General features: G+C 42.4%; 1 protein-coding gene across 1 annotated transcript; it reads right to left on the bottom strand.

The window, feature by feature from the left end:
- Nucleotides 1-2,474: 2,474 nt before the first annotated feature.
- On the bottom strand, nt 2,475-13,133 carry PERP (p53 apoptosis effector related to PMP22). Its single transcript, XM_054630514.2, has 3 exons — nt 12,826-13,133; nt 5,528-5,671; nt 2,475-4,902 (listed from the first exon to the last, which is right to left on the bottom strand). The coding sequence occupies exons 1-3, from the start codon at nt 13,034-13,036 to the stop codon at nt 4,667-4,669; spliced, it is 591 nt and encodes a 196-aa protein (XP_054486489.1). The 5' UTR covers nt 13,037-13,133; the 3' UTR covers nt 2,475-4,666.
- Between the last annotated feature and the right edge of the window lie 283 nt (nt 13,134-13,416).

The following is a 13,416-nucleotide window of genomic DNA, read 5'->3' as shown; positions in this document are numbered from 1 at the left end:
ACACTGATTTCCAAGGTATCACCTTGAGTTTTAGCAAACTTTGATGCTTATAAAATATTCTATATTCACAAAAACTCTGTGAAAAATATCATATATTGTCCCCATTCCCATGAATAAACAAAAAGCAGTAGCCATACCAGCTCTCCTCACGTTATTCAATCCTGCAAAGATGGACCCATGAGAAATAGAATTAATTTCTATGTATTAATTATATTATGTAAAGCATAGTTCTTGTCACAAATTATTATTTATCTTGTTTATAGTCGTAATATTTATATTATAAAGCTCCAGGCATTTCTGTGTGTTCTTCTACAGTCTTTATTATAAATACAGCCTTATAAAATTTATGCATTCAAAAATCCCAATGAAAAAATCCTTTGGATTATTCTAACAATTCTCAAGTAATTTAAATGTAATTTGTATAGGCCAAATTTGAGGACATTGTATTTTTGCCTGGAATTTCTAGATGTCAAGCTTCATAGGTGGTGCAGCTTTGCCCACACCTTAGGACACCAGGGAATCCCAGACAAAAGGCAGCCTACTGTACCACTTCAGATGTGCATCATGGAGTCATTGGAATTATCTCATAAATACACGGCACACGTGCAGGACATGGGATCTATGCATATAAACTGCTGCACCTGTGCAGTATCACTGGCATTTACCAGGTTCTGTGAACCCACTGCATATGGATTTCACTACTTCTGTACTGATGCCTGTTACAGGAATCAAATTTTGAAACTCAACATCCCTATTTTTGACAAATGCATCCTCCAGATTTGATTAAACTTTATTCTGGTTGTGAGTATCATCTTCCAAGTCCATTTAAAAACATGTGCAATTTCGCCTACTGGCACAGATTAACCTGTTTTTTCAGGGTGCTGTTCCATATTGCCAGGAACCCCCACTGCTCTGAGCTGTGGGACCAGTACTTCAGCTCTCAAATGTTGTGCATCTCCTGGAGCATTTTGGTTTCCATAGATATGTGTGCTTGGTTCATCATTAGTTTGTAAGTGCTCAATGACCTCAGCAACTCTCTTTGTTTGTGTGTGTGTGCGCAACATTTTCTCTGTATACGTGGTTGTTTTTGTTTCTGGAGTGCTTATCACCATAACAATCCTCCCTGCTCCCAAACGATCTGTTACTACACTCCCTTGATTTATGTATGCATTCTACATCCAAAAGCCTTTGTGTGCAGGATGTAAAGGTCAGGTGAATAATCTTTTAGAATTCTGTCTTGTCAATGAATTGTCTAAAAAATTAGTCACTTGTTACATCAGCTAAAAATACAAAATCCCAGCGGGGTGGGGCAGCTGTTTCCCATATCCATGAGATTTAAGCATTAATCATCCCATTCAGGTCAATTAGTCTTCCCTAGCACTCAGTCATGCACATTTTTGATTGCTCATAACTGCTCCTAAGACAAGGGTCAAGTGTGCTCAGATTCCCCTGAACTGCTCTCTCTTCTCACAAACTGGATTAGAAGGAGCAACCCTGCAGCCCGAAGCTCACTGGAGATATTCAGGTGATTTTAGTGAGCAAAGATTTAGGTTGCAGCTTAATACAGACTGGTTGGTAAACAGGAGTGCAAATATTCTTCCTATTGAAAGAAAGGCATTATAGAAACCTTGCAATTATCTTGAGAGCATTTAGGAAAATCTAAAAGAAACCAAAATATTTTTCCTATTTGTTTATTTAAAATTAGAAGTAAGTAAAAATGGGGAGATGTGGAACCAAAACCCAAAAAGAAACACATGGAAGGCACCAGAATCCAGAGTAGTAAATGAATTTTAAAATTAAGACAGTTAGGGAAGAGGATAGATTTTAAAAAAAAGGGAAGAGGATCGATTAAAAAAAAATAGAAAAAGGAGAATGATGAACCTGTTTTTCCAGAAATCAGAAGCCACAGACTGGTGTAAGACAGCAGTGACTGACTGATTTGCTCTCTTTAAAAAACGTCACTAGGACAGGGTTATAATATGGGCCATGCATCAGCTGAGGTTAGAAGTGGGAAGGTTTCTAATCATGGGAGAAGTGCAGCCTTCCACTGAAAATAGCAGGCCAGTACACCATCTTTTTTTCACTATTTAAATTTCTTGATCATTGTAGGAAAGACACTTGGAACATTTTTGATAAAGAACAAGCTTCCCACACATGAGACCTCCTGTAGACTGTTGTGTATTTAAAATGTTTAGAGTTCCCCCTTCTCTGTGATGCACTTAAGAGGTTTTGGCTTAGGAAAGAACATTCTATACCTGGCACTTCAATGAAAGCGCACAGACATGTTTTGCAGTGTATTCTGAAGCTTATTTGACTGCAAAATGAAGTTGCTGCCTCCTGGACATGAGGTCTTTAACTTCATTTTATTAACCTGACACTGGATATTCAAGTTAAGAGAAGAAAAGAATGGCTTATTTGTTTGATTTTATGAAATTAATCCAGGAACCACAAACATCACCAAGTTTCTACAACCGTCAGCTAAAACATTTTTAATTAAGCCACCACATTTGAAACGAGTGTCACATACATTAATATCACTTGAAAGTCATTAATAACTTTTTGCAATAGCTTTCTCTGGAACACTGAAGTTGTGTAACATGCTGGTTATGCTTCTACCCCTCCCAGTACATTCAGAGCCAAGTTTATTTTACATTAGTCCTCTTCTGACAAGTTATGCCAATGCTTATAAAAAAAGCATACAAAAGACTTAAATTATGCTAATCCTGATTACCATATTACCATTCCATCTTCCCTGTCATTAAGAAAGGTGTCCATTTTCTTACACTTTCTTCTCTTTTTCAGCTTTAGTTGGGCAAGGGTTTTCCCCACTTGAGATTCTCTGCTGTCTTTTGAATTCACTAGAAGTAGGTACTATCATTTCTCATGATAAAGTCTACACAGTATTCCCCACCAGCCAGTACTGTACAGAAAAGGGAAAAAAAATTTAAAAGGACATGTTTGCCACTGAACTCTCTTATTTGGCAAGAATCATAAATACAATTGATTGTATATGCCACAACTGAGCTCATAACACAATTCTGAAATCTGCAGACATTTATGCTCTGTAAAGTTATAAAATACAGGCCTAGAAGGGACCTTCAGGAATCACCTGGCCTCTCTAAAACAGGATCACGTGCAATATATTGCATTATCAAATTGAAAAAGATGTTACAACATAGAAAGCTATACAATATATAATACAAGACATACAGGGCATTGCTAAAGATCAGTTGTAAATTACTTTAGCTTTACAGTCTGTTGGGTAATGCTTTCTAAGTTCTATTTTGTACATGTGCATGAATACACATACCCACCACTTACCCTCTCCTAAGTACCAGGTTCATGAGAGTAAGAAATAACACAGAGAAACATGCAGCATTTGCTTTCCAACCCACCTATATCCTCCTCAGTCTGTCTTTGCTAAAGCTACTTCCCTCACAGCTGGAAGAGGAGTTCGAAAAATGAACTTCTTCCTTCCTCCCCAGCTGAACAAAGCCCTGGCAAAGATTACAGACCACAATTAAATCTGCTGTAAGATGCTGCAGGTCCATGACTACGCCTCGCTAGAATATTTATTTGGAACTGCTGGCTGCAGAAACACAAACGAGGAGGCAGCCAGATTACTCCAACACTGATGTCTGTATGAAGTTTACATATGTAAATTGCTCACAGAACTGCCTTTCTATTTCTAGCTGTTACCCCTACTCACTCACAAAGCAGCCCAAGTTTGCTAAACTCTGAGGTACCAACAGTGTTAGAAACTTTTGGAGGTTTTTAAACACCTTATGCTAAAATTTCCCTCCAAAGCACACTGATAATTAAAACACTGCAACTTTACAAAGGTAGACTAGTAGAATAGTTTATGTTTCTGCTCAAAGATATTTTCGAAATCAGCATCTCTCATATAGCATGTAAAAATGTATGTACTTTAGCATTTGAATCCATTACAACACACATATGTGATTCCATCACAAGTCCTGCTGTGGCCACAAACCCACCAATATTACATTAGCCACTCTTATGTTATACACACCAGCTCCATGCTTTGGATGAGACCTTGTCCAACAGCACCAATTGGTGGAAAATAAATTTTAATTTTATTTTCCCCTTAATTCAAATAGCTAGTAGTCAACAACAGTCCAGTAACAGGAATGAGAAAAGATTTTTAGGCAGCAGATGACTGTGATAGTATCACAGAAGTTTCTTTCTTAGGACTGACTTTAACAGAACAAAAAGCATTCATTGGAAGGCTGTGTTTTTTCCTAGCTCCATTTAAAGCAATTTTGTCAGAGGTGAAAAAAAACAACCTATCTCACAGGACACACTAATAGGTTGCTTAAAATCTATCCTTTTCCTTTCTACACTTAAAACACTATCATCTATATTCATAAGAAAATATTTGAATAAAATAAGGATGACTCAATTAATTGGGAGGGGAAGGAGCAAGTAAACCACCCAAACTGAATTGACATGAAAATATGTAAATAATACTTTGGGTAAAAGCTATTTGGATTAAGATGCCAATGTTTTTCCTAATTTATTGCCAGCCACAGTAAGAAATACACTGGCAAAATAAGGTGAGTTTTTTAGTCTCCTACAATCACATCAAATGTACATCAGAGGCACTCCTCTGTTTTGAGAGTTGACTGTACTTAGACTTAATCTTTCAATTTAAGTATGGTGCTCTCTCTGGGGAGGAGTAGTAATAGGTAGGCTTGATGTTTCCCAGGACTTCATCTTCCCAGTTGGGGAGGCAGCAGAAGAAGAAAGCACAACCTATTACAACAACAGTACTAGCCCAGCCAAAACCATAGGCCCAGCTGAACATGTTATCTCCTGTCAGTGGAATGTCTTCTGTGAATTTCACTGGGTAAATGACCAAGCCAATGATCTGGAATGCAGCTAGAGAGAGAAAAGAAAGAAAACCAGGAGTAAGTTAGAGTGAACATATTATGGTTCCCATTAAGAAAAGGTACCTGGAGATAACTGCATACTTAAGATATGTAAGGATTAGCTTCAGACCTGCAATCAGATCTGCATTGTTACAGAGGTATGTGACTTCTGTCCCAGGCAGATCCCCACGCCCATGTGGCTGCTGCAGCACCTCAGCTGCCATTGCCAGGTTGCTAAGGCTCATACCTGCATGCTGTGACCAGCCCTGTCCCACAGCCAGCACCGGCAACCCTGCCCAGCCAGTTACCTCCCAGAGCCCTGTTCCTCCTCCTCCCATCAGAAAGGTGGGAAGCACCCACAGCTCTTAAGTCTTAGCATGTCACGTGAAAGGTTAAAGGTGTTGGGCATCCCCATGAATTGCTTTTGGGAAAGTGTGAGAACTGACAAAGGCCACTGGAGCTTCCCTACCCATTATGCTTTCAGAGCGCAACTCAGCCTTCCCTTGTTTCCCACGAAAATGAGTCATAAACCAGACAAAGACAGCTAATTTCATAAGGGAGGCTCCATCTAGCATGTTTTTCTGCTGATGCCTGTTTCACATCGAAAATAACCTTGTCTTTGTGCCCAGCCTTACCAACAACAAAGAGCAGGCCTCCAATTCCTCGCACAAAGTTGAAGCGGAGGATCTCGATCGAGAACGCGATGACTGCAAGGGCGAAACAGATGACCAGGATCACAAAGCCAACGAGGTATGTGGCAGCTGCTGCTCTCCCCCAGCCTTGAAGAGAAAACAAGGAAGGTATTACACACAGCAGTACTCTCCTGTAGGTCATTGCAGCTCTTTGGTTTTCTTTATTCATTTTTTTATTGAAACTCATGTAAAAACCATGTCCTTATGTCAAAGCAATGCTGAATGCCTGCAAAGCACTCAGTTGCAGAGCAGGGGGCTCCATCACTGCTGGAGCAGCACAGGACTCCCTGCCTGATAACTTGTCTTGCTGAAAAGGGGGATAGAGTACAGCATACAAGAGAGATAATACCTTCAAACTCTGTAAGACACCCACAGATACCTGAGCAGATAGGGCACACAACTGCTGACAATGTCCTTTATCACTACAGCTCCTGTTCGATATTCAAGTTTACAAAAGCACTTCCATGCACAAGGAAGTGTGAAAGCCACAGGAGATAACTGCTGGGAAATAATAGTGCTGTCTGCATAACACTTCTGTTTGTTTATGACAAGAATAGGGCATGGGAAGCAAAATAAGCATGACCAAAAAGAAATAAACCTGCAATAGCTGAAAAGATGACAAAAGAATGTTCTTGAAAATAAGTATCTATTCACAGCTAAAATGTAGCAGGTGGAGGAGAAACAGCAAAATCTGAGGTAAAAGTTGATGAATCCTCTTTGAATCATTACTTTGACATTTGCTGGAACAGGGTGTATCAAGCTACTTAGTATCAAGCTACTGCATGCTGGAGAGGCTGAGGCATGAAGCAAGGGCTGTATTCCAAGGGAACAGCACCAGCATCCAGAACTCACCCGGCACAGGCAGGGCCAAGGCAACAGTGGCAGGAAAAACTCCTAGATAAACAGGCAGCGATTCTGCTTTGGCAGTAACACGGCCCTGTGAAAAGGCCCTCACACACTTCTCCTCTTCAGAAACCAAGCAATTTAGGTGAGCCCAGAGCAAACAACTACAAGCAAAAGTGTTCCTGCCCTGGAGGCAGGATACCTGCCCACAAGGGCTAAACCATACTGGCTAGTGCTTTGTTTTCCAGTCAGCTGTCATCACAATTCAATTCCCACATCTACATATTGTGGGTTTCTACTTTCACACACTCAGACAGAGGTAGGGCCGGATCCTGAGCTCCCTCTAATGTAGGAATAAAGAGGCCAGTGAGATCTAGGTCAGAACATGAAAAAAAAAAATCCCTTTCATCATAGCTGTCCATTCCATCACAGTTGAAGTGACTTTGGAGATGTTCTGCTTTCAATGTAGTCTCCACTCTTCCTCTGCAATTTTCTGTCTGAAAGCAAAGCATTGTTTTACAGCTATTTTAATTAGATCTGTTTGAACTGGTTTCTTTATTTCTAATCCAACAGCAAAAGTAAAATAAAGCAGTAAAATACATCAACCAAATCTCTGCCAAAACTTCCAACTAGCACCACTGCTACCTGAAGACAAAAAAAAAAAAAAAAACAAAAAAAAAACACAAAAACAAACAAACAAAAAAAAAACACACACAAAAAAAAAACAAACTGACACAGAAAAGAAAAGGAAAAGTCTTTCTTTCCCCTTTCCCTTCCTGGAGCTCCTCAAGACAGTAAAAACTTCTCAAATTTCTTCTTCTTCAACTAGTTGTGCATGTCTCATACCACTTCCCTGAGGGAATGCTGAGGGGAAGAAGTGGGGAGGAGACTGATGAGTGTCTGGAGAGCTACGTCAGTGGTTTGATAAAATCTTTTCACACAAAATATTCTCTGCCATATCTAACACAGGTATTGAATATTGTCTCCACAATAGGATTTCTTTAGTGATAAATAATATAAAGGGATATGTAACCATTACACACAGCCAGCTCAGGAAAACCCATTCAGACTAGATGATTTAGACAAGGTTTTATCAATATTTGCCCTATTAAGAAAAAAAAAGCACAACAAGAAGGAACACCAAGTTACCATAGCATTTTCCCTTTCAGATGCATTATTTATGCTGACAAGATGTAGGAGGACAAATCTGGCATCTGTTTGATAAAATTTAAGTTGTAAACTCAAATACACCTGCATGTTAGACACCTTGAGGTTTAGAACAACACAAACACAGCTGGAGGAGTACAAGGCAGAATGCCCCCAGTGCTCTCTCTGCCATTTTCATATCATCTGTACTGTCTTTACAAGCATAATAAGCTTTTGGATACAGGTCAGCCCAGGCTCTGCTCACAGTGATTTATTTTCTTGTCTCTGGCAATAAGAAAATGACAACACATATAGCTGCAGGAGATATCTTGTCAGGAAGATTAATATCAAGCTCAGCTTTGCTTCAGGTCTTCAGAAACAAGGCAGCAGTAGGCAGCACCATCATGAAACTCTGAGTTTTGTGCTCATGTCTGACAGAGCTCAGTAATGGTGACCCAGGACCTTCTGCTCTTTCTTCAGCTGGATTATCTTTTCCAACATCACTTTGCAGCAGGTTGATGCTGACAAGACTTGATAAGATTGAGTCATAGGTGCTGCCCACAGCACTAGATGGGTGTGCGCTTGGCTGGATGAGTGTAGTCAGCCACTGAACTATCAGCCAAACACTTGATCCCCTGCGGGAATCACAGGACTTACACTTAATTTTTGAGATTTCTCTTACATTGTGTATATATATAAGTCTCTTAATAAGTGACTGATGGGAGAGACTGGGGTGGGAGGGTGCACCTTTCCCAAGCATAGGGTGCAGCCCTGGGATTTTCCTTATCCACATGATCTGTTGCCACCCCCACCAACAGGGAGTTTTCACTAGAGGGGCTGCTGCAGAGCCAAAACTGAAATTGCTGCTTCTCCATGAAGGATCTCCCTCATCCCCACACCAATCAAGTCAGGCTTTCCCAGCTCCTTTTCCTCCCAAAGGCTTCTGAGAACTGACAGAGTCCCCACAGGCACCCAGCTCTCCTGTCTTTCTGAAAGATCCTTCCCCTACAAGTCTCAGCTGCCAGGAGGGGAGAGGTGCAGGTTTACCCTCTCACTGTTTGCTGCCATAAGAGCTGGAGGGACCTGCTCACAGTCAGAGAATGACAGATTAGCCCCATTTTCTATATGGTTTATGCTCAAAAGTACCTTGTAATCATAAGATATTTAGCTGGAATTTAAGCTTTTCCATAAACATAGAAAATTCACCGACCCATTCATTTGTCAGAGAGGGTATTTCTTGTGCAAAATAAACATAAATATGATGTATGTTTATGAAATCAACCAAGAACACCACAGAGATTTAGAACTGCATAAATAGAAAGGCAGAAGAATTGGAGAGCAGAAAAGCAGAAAAATAGTTGGGGGTATTAGTGTTTCCAGGTCAGCTTGGCCTCAAAGAATAGTCAAGTTCTTTGCATCTAATCAGCAGAACAGTATTTATCTATTAGGTGGTGTTGAAAGAACATTTAAAAAACAACTGTTCAGAAGGTCTGTAATTATTACGAAGGCTTAAGAGTTTTATTACATAGCATTACATTACATTAATGATTACTATGGGAAGGAACTCAGCTGCAAATGTTATCATGCAAATAACTAGGAGGGGTCATGATTACTAAATGTTAATGATGAGCACCAGTAATATGATGAAATTAAAAGAAAGCAAGCAACAGTGCCTTAGCATTAAGTGTGTTTCCTGACTTCATCTGGCCATGCCTCAGCGTCACCAGGGAGGAGGTGGAATCTCTACAGGCTAAGATATTTAAATCTAGATTTCTCTTTAGAAATCAATAAAAGGGCTGTGAAAATAGTCTAGCAGGAAGATGAACTGCTACAGGATTTGAACTAACAAGACTGTTTTATTTGTTCATTCACTTCCAGAAGCCGAAGCTAGTTTGTTAGCTCGTGAGTAAGTGGAAGCTTTTATCACAACCTGCAGAGACTGGGCATGTTTTTGCAATGTAGCTGTAATATTCTTGTGTATGTAAATGGCAGTAGCAATCCTTGCTTGGCCTCAAGAGCCCATTACACAGAATGTCCAAAAATATTGGACTTTTTTGACGTCATAAAGGAGTAGTGAACTGCAAGCAAAAGAGCAGTGTCAGCACTACTTTCTTGCTCAGGTAATGTGTGAACTTCCATGGTAGCATGCCTGGTGAGAGGAAACTATGTGCATATCCACCATGAGCACAGAGGACCCCAGAATCCAAGGTTTGCTGGGAGGGCAGGTTGGAAATTAATACTGGGAATCACAATCTGTTTTGGCTTTAGGAGTGCAAGAAAAGCAATTACTAAACTACCAAAATATTAAATGCAAGCCTTCTAGTATAAACCTGGCTTCAGCTGAGAGCTGAAGAGAGGCACAATCCTACACATTTCCAGCTTTTAGTCTCTGGATTGTTAGCAGCAGAAGTGTGCCTGCTCAGGAGCCAGCAAAGTGCACTGGCAGAGACACCAGCCTCACATTTCCCTGGGATCTCTTACCAGGAAGTTGCAGTAAGTGTTTTCTGGGTGTAGGCAGGGACGCCAACTGCTACACCTTTCACATCAGCATTTCCTAAGTGCCTGCACTTGCCTGACACTACACATGATGTTAGTTTGTCTTGAATGCATCCTGGTGTTTGTAGATCAGACAAAAGTGTGTCTGAAAAGAGGTGTATTGAAAAGGTAAGTACACACCTAGCATTCCTCCTTTATTTACCTGGCCCCTCAGTGAAGTCTTCATATGCACTCAGTTTCACCAATAATCTGTGGTATCAAAGTCCATGCCTCTAGGGACATAGGTACAGTGGCACAGCTCCAGCTAAACATGATTCACAAAGGCTGGGCTCCTATTTTTTTTTTTCTGGCACTTACTAAGGATCCAGAAAAATGCTTCCCTTTTTCTTTGTTGGCTGGTACATACCAAATGAATACCAATTGGCTCTTAGTGTTAAGAAGGAGTTAACCTAATGCACATGTACACACCCATCTTTTACAGTGTTAATTCAAAGCAAGGTCACTAGGACCAGTCATTCAGAACCAGGAGGGCGCAGCCACCCATAAATATTGCTCCTAAACTTACAGTCTCATCACTATAAAGACAATCATCCTTTCCAAGTTACACAGTGCAAATAATCTTTGTCATAGCTGATGGCTTGCTGATATGTTTTAAACACACAGTCAACAGTTAAATCCTGCAATGGTCTAGACCTAGTCATCTTGAGTCATATTCTAGTGCACTGCAGCACTTCTGCGTTGCAACATTTTGATAATACATAGACGCTGCCAGCCAGGGCACTTCCCAGACACAAACCAGCACAGAACTCTAAACAATATCCCTTCCCTGTCTCCCTGCCACATGACATCCTACTCTTCTTTTTCCCTTTCACTTTTTCCCTCTCATGTGGTATTTGCAAATGTGCATTAAGGAGCTATGCAGTTTAGGAAACACTCCTATTTGCAAATCTTTGTTTGTCTTTTCCTGCCCCTTTCCCCTCATTTAAAATAAGTGACTCGCCTGCTTTTTCTCCTACCTCTTCCTCATACACATGCCACAGCTCAATTAAGAATTTGTCTAATGGCACATTCTGTTAATGGAGATCCACTCTGAAGTCTTCATTTCATCAGGAGAGGTGCAGGATGGTTAGTCCACAGCAATTATTGTATGCAAAACACAAGTTATGCATCTCAATTAGTTAACCTTTATTTTCCTGCTCCAGTGCTATAAATGCCTGCTAGGCATTTTTTCCTTTGTAAATGCCCTCACCTATTTTGACAGTAATTGCATTAGCATAGAAGAAAAGAAAACAAAACAAATCAAACCTGAATTCATGTGTTACATCCTGTCTCTAGATGCAAATACTATTTGAGTAGACAGTGGCATTGATGTTATGAAAATTTGAGAACAGGCAAATTCATATAAATAAGCCAAGGATTTAAATAAGTTTTGGTTTAAATAAGCCAAGACTTAAACAAGTGAAGTCAAGGATGCTATTCTTCTGTGTCAGGCTGTTAACTAGGAAAAAAATGCAGAAAACTGCTTTTGTCCCACAGTGCTGAGGGCTGACGCAAAGCACACACCCATCAGTACTCAGGGACGTGTGAAGCCATGTCACTACAGGAGAAAACAAATTCTAGTGGCTGTACTGTATTAGCACTTTTCCCCTGTGCAATGCAAATTTCAGCAACTGCACTAGCTTTTCTTCTCTGTCTGATGGGGGAGATGGATATTTTCATCTCACTAGCCAGATTTCTTCTACCTGCAGTAAGGTCCGAAGTCATCACCCAGCTGAGAAACAAAGCCACTTCTCTTACAGTATACTCAGGATTTAGCTTGTGCATGAGTGCTGCAATGAAAAGCTTCTGGAAGTGATTCTGCCGTGCTCAGGCAGCAAGGGATCTGTGCAGGGAAACAGTCCCAGCTCTCCCAGCTGAAACACACCCTTCCAGCCCCCCAGTCCCTAAAGAACCCTCATCCAAGATCTTAAGGCGGGTCTGCTTATTTGTCCAGAAATATTTTGTTTGAGGGAAAAGCAGATGTAATCAGACCCACGTGTCCTAGCAATAAAACAAAAAGTCCCCCAAAAGACCTAGAAACTGCGAGTGTGAAGTAAGAATGTTACAGTGGTGATGCCAGATACAGAAGCAGCTAAACAAGTTAAAACAGAGGCACACTTATCCCTGATTTAGGCCCCAGTGCAACAGAGAGGTACAAAGGAAAGAGCTTTTTTTTTTTCCTGCCTTCGAACCCACATCAGACCATTTTAAGCTGCGGATCAGGAGGCATTTTAATAGCTGCACTCCCTTGGCCAGGAGGGTTAAATTAAGGTGCTCTCTTCCCCCAAAGGGTCGGGGAAATACCATTTCACTACTGTCCAGGCGTGGTCCTGCACGGAGGTTTCCACACTGGCCGTCTGACCAGGGAATCTGGCGGCACAGGGAGGGAGCAGCCAGGTAAGGCTCTGGCACTGCAGCCCGATGAGAGTTCAGGGGAAGCAAACACACAGACTTGGAGCCAGCTGCTATCTTACTTTGGTTGCAAAATAACTTCAGAAAAAACCAAAATATCAACACCCCGGCTTCTCAGTGTTGTACTGATTAAAAAAAAAAAAAAAATCGCTCTGGAGTAGTCTAGCCCTGTGTTTCGGAGCTGGTTTAAGCCCCGAAACAGCATGGATACTCCATTCCAGGAAGCAGCTGCTCCACAGCAGAGTTAGGGAAGGTCAATAGCCTGGCACCCGCTGCCCCGGTTCCTCGGCGGGCTCCTCACTCACCGTAGTCCATCAGGGACTCGCAGTTCCAGTTGAGGTCCTCCTCGCCCCGCGTGCAGCTCTCCCACAGCGACGCTTGCTGCACGTAGGGCTCCGACTCGGACTCCAGCCAGCCCCGGCCCGCCAGGGCGATGATGCCCATGATGATGGCCAGGCCCAGCAGCAGGGGCAGGAGCCACCTGCACCTCCAGCAGGCGAGGCCGCACACCACCATCGTGCCCGGCCGGCGGCGCGCCCAGCGAACCCGGGCGTCGCGGGTGTGGTGCAGCGGGGACGCTCCGCCGGGACGGGAGACTGCGAGCGGGCCGGTCCGAGCGGGGTTTTAAGGCGCCGGGGAGGAGGGAGTCCCACCCACATTCCTCTGACTAAGCCTGCCGCCGCCGGCAGCCCCGACCGGTGGGGCCGGCGGAGAGCGAGGAGGGAGCGCGGCCCAGCCCGCTCCGCTCCGCTCGGCCCGGCCCGGCCCGGCCCCGGCCCCGGACCCTCGCTCGGCCCTCCCGGGCTCACGCTCGCCCTTCTCCTCCCGCTGTCCGCTCCGCCGTCGTGGCACAGACAGGGCAAAAAACGCAACCGCGACGGAAAACCTTGCGGTTC

This window comes from Agelaius phoeniceus, chromosome 3, assembly GCF_051311805.1.
Source record: "Agelaius phoeniceus isolate bAgePho1 chromosome 3, bAgePho1.hap1, whole genome shotgun sequence".
NCBI classification, from domain to species: Eukaryota; Metazoa; Chordata; class Aves; order Passeriformes; family Icteridae; genus Agelaius; species Agelaius phoeniceus.
The sequence above is the reverse complement of the archived record's forward strand: the minus strand, read 5'-3'. Positions and strand labels throughout refer to the sequence as shown.

What these genes read in the sequence shown, in the direction of transcription:
- PERP (XM_054630514.2), bottom strand. Translation starts at nt 13,036, where the DNA reads ATGGTGGTGTGCGGCCTCGCCTGCTGGAGGTGCAGGTGGCTCCTGCCC. An exon ending in CGAGTCCCTGATGGACTACG is followed by an intron (nt 5,672 to 12,825) that starts GTGAGTGAGGAG and finishes TTTCTCTTCAAG; the next exon opens with GCTGGGGGAGAGCAGCAGCT. An exon ending in AGGCCTGCTCTTTGTTGTTG is followed by an intron (nt 4,903 to 5,527) that starts GTAAGGCTGGGC and finishes TTCTCTCTCTAG; the next exon opens with CTGCATTCCAGATCATTGGC.